The 9,371-nt window shown below is 49.3% G+C and overlaps 2 protein-coding genes across 2 annotated transcripts; both read right to left on the bottom strand.

Moving 5' to 3' along the window:
- Nucleotides 1–878: 878 nt before the first annotated feature.
- On the bottom strand, nt 879–3,927 carry LOC123137096 (phospholipid phosphatase-related protein type 3-like). The gene is made up of 3 exons (XM_044556682.1): nt 2,286–3,927; nt 1,773–2,192; nt 879–1,697 (listed from the first exon to the last, which is right to left on the bottom strand). Exons 1-3 carry the CDS (start codon nt 2,331–2,333, stop codon nt 1,626–1,628), a joined length of 540 nt encoding a protein of 179 aa, XP_044412617.1. The 5' UTR covers nt 2,334–3,927; the 3' UTR covers nt 879–1,625.
- A 2,834-nt stretch (nt 3,928–6,761) lies between these two features.
- Nucleotides 6,762–9,164, bottom strand: LOC123137095 (uncharacterized protein DDB_G0271670-like). The gene is made up of 2 exons (XM_044556681.1): nt 8,760–9,164; nt 6,762–7,439 (listed from the first exon to the last, which is right to left on the bottom strand). The coding sequence occupies exons 1-2, from the start codon at nt 8,961–8,963 to the stop codon at nt 6,975–6,977; spliced, it is 669 nt and encodes a 222-aa protein (XP_044412616.1). The 5' UTR covers nt 8,964–9,164; the 3' UTR covers nt 6,762–6,974.
- Between the last annotated feature and the right edge of the window lie 207 nt (nt 9,165–9,371).

Below are 9,371 nucleotides of genomic sequence, written 5' to 3'. Positions count from 1 at the left end.
GTGGCGGAGATGAATCTGGTGGAAACTTGGACTTGTGGCGGATATATGTAGGGCGGTGGAACACGGACTGATGGCGAATCACTGATGGAGGTCGACTCGGATTATCGTGATGGCGGTGAATATGTAGTATATGGCAGCGGTGATGACGATGGTGGTATATGGCAGCGGTGATGACGATGATGGTGGTATATGGCAGCGGTGATGATGATGATGCGGCGGCGGCGTGACAACTTGTGAACAGAACTCGAAACTCTAAAGGACTAGACACTAAGACCAGCAACTCGACACGACGATGCAACCGCAAATTCAACAAAGCAAAAGACTAAAAAGACTATGCAAAGGCTCAGACTGGTTCGGATATGATGACCTAACCCTAATTCTTTTGTGGCTTTTTCGTGGACTGTAGGTATGAAGAATAAACTCGATCTAAACTATGAAAAACTATAAAATCTCACCGAGCAACCTGCAAATCTGATACCACTTGATAAAGGCAAAGGTGTCCCGTGTTTCGATGATATGGTGGCTATCGTTTTGGAGGAAGTCGACTTTGACGATCCGACTACGAACATGCGAGGACGTCGCGCCTTAGCAATCGCTAAACCAACTTCGAGAGGTTATTGACCACGCCGGAGCACGATCAACCTGACCACGAAGGTCTGTTTCCTGCAGGCAAACGAAGAACAAGCAAGAAACTAAGATTGCAATCTAGATACTGCGAATATAAGAGGAAAGCTTTATTGATCAAGGTGGGGTTCTGTGACGCCTTTTCTGGTTGTTGAACACAAAGAAGTACGCGAAGTTGCAGCTATGGATAACTTTAATCTAAACAAAACCCAAAGTCTAAACGGCGCCCTAAGGGCTATAGATATGGAGGAAGAGGGGGGGGGGTCGTGGCTCTTGGTGGAGGGGTCCGAAACCAACCCTATCTCTTGTTTCCCCACACATACAGACTCTAAATATAGCCTATACTTATGTATTTCGAAATTAAATGGGCCTGGCCCGATAACAAGGTGACGCAGCACCTAGAATAGCCTCTGGACGAAATTTATGAAGTGGCATCTTGTATATTTCGTCCAAGGCTTCATGCACTCGTTATGGTGGCTTCAAAGCCCTGAAATCATCACTTGTAACTCCGTTCTTGTTCCCCTTGTGCATGCCATCATCTCCATGCTTGTTCTTGCTCCAATGTGCATCCTTCTCCAAGCTAGGCCCTTCATTTGTAAGCAAAACAAATGTATCCAATTTAGGCAGCATCATATTCTCATGAACATTAGAATCATTACCAAGAAACGAAAGTACCTGGTAATTTAGTTGGCGTGCGCCAGCTCTAGTAATTGGTCCAGTATGTATAGCAGCAGGGGGTGTGGGTGTAACAATGGTATTGATGTCCTCATCATGGTGCCGTACTGGTCTCCGGGACGGTGTTCGGCGAGGGTCCGGACTGCTGAAATCCTTCACCCTCAATGGTTGTGGGGATCTCCGTGCCCCGCTCTGCAACGCCCGAGGTGTTGTCCTCGGGCGACTTTCGGAGTGTCTCGTCCACCCATCCTTGACCAGGAGATGGCCTTTGGGATGACACCTCGGTGTCCTCCATGGCGGGAGGAGAAAGGGCGCGAGATGGTCCATCACTCTCTGCCTTCCCGGTGGCTAAAGAGTTCCCCGTCGAAGAAGAGGGGATCGGGATCTCGCGTGTAGGGCTGAAAAGTATAAAGGAGGATGAGCATGACGAAGTTAGATTAAAATAATTGAACGAGTGAGTCTCTAAAACTTACGTCTCGACCAGGGGCTTCTCCCTTTGGGCCCGCCCCAGACTGTGTTTGGACTCTGTGTCCGAACTGTCCGAGAGGACCACTCGCCCTTTCTTCGGTGTCACCCGTTCTAGGCCCCAGGGGCTGTCCTTTCCCCCTCCTCGTCCTGAGAGGGGAGTCGCTCTCCACCTCCTCCTCATCCTCCTCCTCCTCTTCTTCGTCTTCATCTTCCTCGCAAGAGGAGACGGGCTCGACCTCTCCGGACACTGTAGCCGGAGGGGCCTTGCGGCAGGGCCCGTTCTTGGGCCCCTTGCTCTTCTTCTTGGCCTTCTTCTCCGGTGGCTGATAAGGCGCCGGAACTAGCATCTTCTCCAGCTGAGGAGTAACTAGGTTTTCGGGCAACAGAGCCAGACACTTGATCCGCTCCGACTTCTTGGTCCAACCCTGCAACAAAAGATGGGTTGATGAGTCCAGCATAGACCGAATATGTGTGTAAACATGTAACTAGATATGTCTTCGGAGAAACTGAACACTTACTGGAGAGGCCGGATACGCGAGGTTGATGTCGATGTCTTCGGTTTCCATGGGTCAGCTGCTCTTCCGTGCCTTAAAAAGCAGCTTCCACATCCCTTCGTGTGTAGTGTCAAAGAAGTGTTGTCGCGTCCGCGGATCCTCCGGCTTGAATTCCCACATAGGGGAAGCCCGGCGCTGGCAGGGGAGAATGTGGTGGAAAAGCATGATCTGTATCATGTTGGCTAGACCAACATTCTTTCCCAACACGTTGGTGATGTGCGTTTGGAGCACCAGCACCTCCGTCTGGGACCCCCAGTCCATGCCCTTCTCGCTCCAGGAAGTGAGCCTCATGGGGGGTCCGGATCTGAACTTCGGAATGGCCGCCCAGTTGGGGCGGCGTGGCTCGGTGATGTAGAACCACTCCTATTGCCAGATCTTCACGGTTTCCACGAAGGCCTCCTTGGGCCAAGTGGTGTTCGGCAGCTTGCTAATCATAGCCCCGCTACAGTCTGCGTGCTGCCCATCGACCACCTTCGGCTTCACGTTGAAGACCTTGAGCCATAAGCCGAAGTGTGGCCGGACGCGGAGGAGGCCTCACACATGACTATGAACGTCGATATGTGAAGAAAGAAGTTTGGGGCTAGATCGTGGAAATCTAGCCCGTAGTAGTACATAAGTCCGCAGACGAACTGGTGGAGTGGGAAACCTAACCCTCTAAGGAATGGGGAAGGAAGACAACCCGTTCGCCGGGCTCCGGAGTGGGAAGGACTAGACCTTCAGAGGGAAGCCGGTGCTTGATGTCGGTAGTGAGGTACCCGACACTCTGAAGATCTGCTATGTTCTCCTCCATCATGGAGGAGGCCTCCCACTTGCCCTTGGAGCCAGCTCCGGCCATGGTCGGAGTAGGTGGTGGTGGTGGTGAGAAAGATGGAGACTTTGCAAGCACAGAAGGGCTTGGGAGATTGGAAGACTGAGAAGATATGAAGGCGTGGGGAGGAAAGTGGGGGACCCTAGCCCTCTTATATGCAGTAAAAATACCAACCGCCCCCCACTCGTGCCTTGAATCTCGCCTATTCCCAATGGATGTGTGCGCCGCAAATGGTTGGATTACCCAAATGTCATTGATATGCAATCCCGTATTAAGTGGACACGATCTCTGTTTTGACAAGACGTGCCAATGAGGCGTGACGTTGAAGCACGGAATGCGGGGCATGAAAACGGTTCAAAATGACGGGTTTCGAGTTAGACGCTTCGTTGAGAGAGTTGTCCATAAAAGACGTTGTTCTCGTTTTCTATATATCCTGCCTTCGCGGGTAAGGGTTGTGTTTATTGCGAAAAGCCGGATTTAATTCTTTTATTGAGGATAGCCGATGTGTATTCTTTAAAGGAACCCGCCTTGCAATGCCGAAGACAATCTGAGCGCCGAATATATCATGATTGAAGACTGGTTCAGGGGCTACTGTGGGAGTCCTGGATTAGGGGGTCCTCGGGCGTCCGGTCTATTGATGTGGGCCGGACTGATGGGCCGTCAAGATACAAGATGGAAGATTATCCCTCGTGTCCGATGAGGGCTCTCACATGCGTGGATGGCAAGTATAGGTGTCCGGATATATTATTCCTTTCTGTAAAACCAACTTTGTACAACACTAGGCCCCTCCGGTGTATGTATAAACCGGAGGGTTGGATCGGACGCAGGATCATAACATTGCTAGGCTAGCTATCTAGGGTTAGCCGAATCGATCTCGTGGTAGATCAACTCTTGTAACTCCTATACCCTCGAATATAATCAAGCAGGTGTAGGGGTTTACCTCCATTAAGAGGGCCCAAACCTGGGTAAACGTTGTGTCCCTTCTCCATTGTTACTAATTATCCTCACACGCACAGCTTGGGCCCCCTACCCGAGATCTGCCGGTTTTGACACCGACACCCATTTTTGTTGTTCTTCCTAATCGCAAACAGTTCTTCTAGATCAACCGTGTGCCCAGCATAGCACACATAACTAAAATCTGAACCGTGTTTGATGTCTCCGCCATCGCAAACGTTTTCCACCTTATTTGACGGTTTTTTCTCACCACCATTTGCGATTATTGCATCGCACACAGTTTCGTCGAAGGGCCTCTGATCGTAGTGTCGCGTTAGCAGCATGTTGTAGTAGTGAACGGTTACATGGTGAGGGGCATCCTGGAGTAACCAGGGATTTGCCCGAGTGATGTAGGGTAGAACCCTAGATGCCCGATCTTTCAAGTTTGGAGGGGATCCTACCAAGAACACGAAGAACACGAGAGGGGAAACGAGGGGAACACGAGGGAAACACACGAGAAAACACTCAACCAACAAGAATATAGTCACACATGCGCTAGATCCTCGAAACACAAAAGGGTACAAGATCCGAATCCAACAAGGGACGATACATAGGTTAACCGGTTCTTCTCCGTGAGGAGGTCTTGAAGAGGGTCTTCTCCGAGAGGAGGTCTTGAATCCAAGTGGATCTTCACCGAAGAGGTGTCGGTCCGTCGCGGTGGAGTAGGTCCGGATGGATTAGCAAGGCTCTATCTCAAAGTATGAGCTATCACAATGCTAACCCTAGAACAGAGGTGGAGAAGTCATATATATAGGCTAAGGGGGGAGGGGTACATGGGCCTCAGCCCAAAACGCGCACGCATGCGGGGTCCGGATGATCCGAGCAGGGAGCCGGATGATCCGGGCTCTGTCCGGATGATCCGGGTGATGGCCCGGATCAGTCGACGGCGCAGGCAGTGGCGGCGATGGCCCGGATGTTCGGAAGGGGGTCCAGATGTCCGGTTGGTGTCCGGATGATCCGGGTGCTCATCCGGATGGTCCGACTTCGGGGTCCAACTACGGGTGTCATTGGGCGCATTATCCGTATCGTCCGAACCGGGGTCCTGATCGTCCGGGCTCTGTCCGGATCGTCCGGGACCTCATCCGGATCATCCGGCCAGCCTGGGACTTGGCTGATTTCTTCTCGGTCTTCACGCATGTCTTCTGCTTCCGATTCTCCTTGCTTCTTAGCTTCTCCATGGCTAAGTCCTTGGTACCTGAGTATGCAAAGCATCCCCCTTTGAGGTTGTAGCCATGTCTCATGTGATTCGAAATGGAGTTGTGAGAGGAGTGATGTCACCTCAGTTTCGAAAGCTCTTGGACGTGCTCTTTTCATTGGTCCAAGCGGTGTTGTAGGAGATGTAAATGTGTCCATGGATCATGGGATGCTCCGCATCACCGAGTTTCCTGGAATAACCAGGGGATCACTCTTGTGTGGAAAGCTACCCAGGTTCAAAGGGATCAAAGAATCTTTCATGACTAGAAGCTTACGTGTGCGGACAAAAGCTATTATTGGCTCTAGCTTAGTTGAATAGTTTGTGGGAACCATCCCGGGCAGGCTAGCAGATGTAGCGGAATGTATATGTATCGGCATATCCATGGTTAAGGGGTAACATATCTGAAAGACTTTGTCTCGATATCCCGGTTCTCAAACATCAAGCAGTGTGAGGACTACAAAGGAGGTGAATGAGTCTTATGGGGAAATTTGCACAAACCTCCCTAGAGTGTAAAACTAATCGACTAGTCGTGTCCCCGGTTACGTACAACTTGAGCATCTAGAAGTGAAATTATTGAGTGATCTCATCATTTTTAATGAATTGGGTTATAAATAAATTTGGATTTGGATTGAGCAGGAGGAACCATCTCAATAATGACATGAACTTGTAGCAATAATTTAATTAATTTGATATAGGACAAAATTAGCTTTATTCAGAAACTTGAAACTTAGAGCCTTCCACCAGTCAGATTGTATGTAGAGATAGAAATTAACATTTTTATTTCAAGGTGTGACATTGCCAGCATATTTCATGTGCTGACCTACACGGCTGCAACTTATCATGGTCCAGATTATTCCGACGAAGAGTGATATGCGATAGCTCGCTGTTCTTCACTCAATTCTACTAGTGGAGTTGATGGACCCATTATTCTTCTATGCTTCCCTAGTATCTCGATTTAGATGGACTTCCGCCATATTTATGTAAATAAATACTCAATTTGAGGATTTTTGATGTAATAAAGTGTGTGATTGAACTCTGTTATTTATCAAGTATTGTGTGTGCTAGCAAGTCGATTCATGGAATAGCACTTAAGCACAAAGACTTTGATCCATTTGGGTCGGGTCGCCACAATCTCCCTTCATTCAACGCGAACTTCATAATGTTGTATGATGTCTAAAAGCTCTGAATCACCAAAAAATCTGGAAATAAATATGATAATATAGCCAAATTGCCAAGTAAGCACTGCACCAACTAGAACCTATTTGATAGTGTGCATGTCATAGTTGTTAAAAAAATAATAAAATGTTGTGTTTGTACTTTTTACTATGTTGTGTTTGTACTTTTTACTATGTTAAAAAATTACAGACTTTGTGTGCATGTCATAGTTGTTTGCTCCCTTTCAATATTTTATAAAAATAATAAAATGCTAACCCAACAACGGTAATTAATTGGAGCATAAATGTTCACTCTTGAAATGGAAGGACGGAAGGTTAGTCTCTGTCGTCGAGTCCCAAGAGGACATTGGCACACAAGCACAGGAACCAGGAATCAGTGTCAACGATTTGGGGACCTCCTCGCACAAAACTCTCTCTTCGGTAGTCCATGAAATTGCACCACGCCTCGCAAGTAGTGACTCACGGGGGAACAGGCTGGCAGCTCAGGCGTAAGAGGCTCCGAGGTGGAGGAGGCCGGAGCTGCCGCACTTGGGGCATAGGCCGACGCTCTTGGGCACCATGAAGTACATGAAACACGCCCTGCACCCGACCGCAACGAGCACGTGGCTGGTGGCGTGCCCACTGTCGCTGGAGGCGGGCTCGTCACTGGGGAAGAAAGACGAGAGCACGGACGAGACGCCGGAGCTCCGGCTGCTACTGCTGCTGCTCTCCTCGTCGCCGTAGCCTTCACTATAGCCGTCGCTGTCATCATAGCCGTAGCCATAGTCGCCGGTGACGCTGGACGCCGCGGAGGTGTAGCCAGAGCTGGACGACGAAGTGAAGGCTGCGCGGTGTGAAGTGAAACAGGTGGACCGCGGCGTCGACAAGGCGGAGCAAAAGGACGGCGTGCGAGGGTCGATAGTCGTCCGGGTGCCGTCCTCCCAGTTGATGTAGTACACTTGCCCCGTCTGCATCAGATCATTAGGAAAAAAAAAAGGTAGCAAGTTCAATAGGTTCCCAGTAGCATCTAGATGTTGAGAAAAATCATGCAAAAAAAATGTTGAGGAAAATCAACTAAAAATAGAAAAGAGATGTTGCAAAAAAACTTTCAAAATGTATTTACATCTTGATTTGAGATAGGCCATGAAAACAATGTTTGATTACCAAGCAGAAGGAAAATGTTTAACAACTAGAACCGATGGACATCAATACAGGGGCAGAGCAATGTGGAATAGAAATGCTGGATCAGATGAAATGTGGAATATATGAAAGATTCTCTTCGGTCAGTGTGTGACAGTTGTGGTGGTTTTTAGCTTGGAAAAAAATAGAGATGAGTGCGGAGAGAATCAAAATGAAGAGGAGCGAGTGCGGAGAGTATTTGTGTAGAGTAATAAGAAAATAAAATGAGAAAACCCGCAACATATTTTTTCTCTAGGATTCGGAAATCGAACGGTGAAGATTCAGGCTACATCGCACCTTATTTTTAACCAACTTTTTTTGTTTGTTGGAAGCAGAGTGGCATTTTATTTGTGTAGATTCAGTACTGTAGCACCGTGACCCCGGTTCTCTAAGTTAGAGGATCTGGCTCCCTATCCTGGCGCAATAAAGATCCTCACAGCTCCGGTGATAATCGACATGGCTGTGGTCCAGAAGAAACCTATGGCAAAATCTAGCTTTACAAAGAGAGGGAGACAGAGCAAAAAGGAATGGATCCACACAGATATGTCAGGATTTACAAGACAAACGCAGATCTGATGGCGCACTTGGATATTAGTAGTATTTCAAGAAGAGAAAACAGCAGCATAGCAATGGGGGAGAACAAGTTGGCATCCAGCGGAAAGGGTCGAACCTTTCTGAAGCTGGAAAGAAATCACAAGGAGACGGATCAAATAATCAAAAGGAAATTTTGCAAGAGAAAAGAGTTGCCGGCTAGGAGCAGATTATGCAAGAGTCCAATAACAAGAGAACAAAAGAGGGGGCCAAAAGTGGAGGCGATTAATGAAGCTCAATCCGTCTCAAGTGTTCAGCCGCTTTGGCCATTAAATGATGCGAATGATTGACCCATCGAATCCGGGCCTCAAAACTACTAAGTACAGGTATCCAACTACCTCGTAAGCCGCTTGTCATTTATGTCCAAATGATTGGGAGAGCGCACACGCCCATGCACGCACGCCCACGGGGGCGCACGGCCATCGATCCCATCCCTGGCGGATGTTCGTTCTCCCTCCGATTCGGATGTTGTGAAGGGGAACAAATGACGGAATGTATAGATGGGGACGTGTGCGTACCCGGATGTCGAGGCACTGCTGCCAGTGGTAGGGCAGGGCGACGTCGGAGTTGAGCTCGACGGTGACGCCCTCGCTGTCGTTGCTGCCCTCAGCGCCCCTGGCGTGGCCGTGGCGGTGGCGCCGGCCCGGCCGCCGGCCGCCGCCGTTGAGGGAGCAGCTGCGCAGCGAAGAGGCGATCATCTCCATGTTGGGAGCAGTGGCCATCCAGAGCGGCGACAAGGAGCGAGGGGCCGGTGGCCTCTGCCTGCCGACGGTGGGTGGAAATGAGGGAGGAAAGTGGAAAAGGAAAGAGGAATTTCTTGCTTCGCTTTTGGCCGTGGTGTTGTTGTGTTCGTCGCGTGGGGTATCCCGTGACCGTGAGCGAGACCAGCGGGGTGGGCTGGCGAAAGTGCTGCAAGAGTGGCTCCTTTCCCTGGCTGGAGCCACACTTATATAGTCCAACGTGTTCTTGAAAGAAGTCATATACTACTCAATGTTTGTTTTGTGTGCTATCATTTTTATCTTTTGGACAACGCTAACGCCCACATATGTGGTAAGAGCCAAACCAGCCCACACGCCCTATAACACACAGACTACGCCACATTACAGCATGCATGCATCTGAAAATCTTTG

The sequence above is a fragment of the Triticum aestivum genome, chromosome 6B, assembly GCF_018294505.1.
Source record: "Triticum aestivum cultivar Chinese Spring chromosome 6B, IWGSC CS RefSeq v2.1, whole genome shotgun sequence".
Classification (NCBI taxonomy): domain Eukaryota; kingdom Viridiplantae; phylum Streptophyta; class Magnoliopsida; order Poales; family Poaceae; genus Triticum; species Triticum aestivum.
Note: the sequence above shows the minus strand (reverse complement) of the source record. Positions and strands in the feature narration are given on the sequence as shown.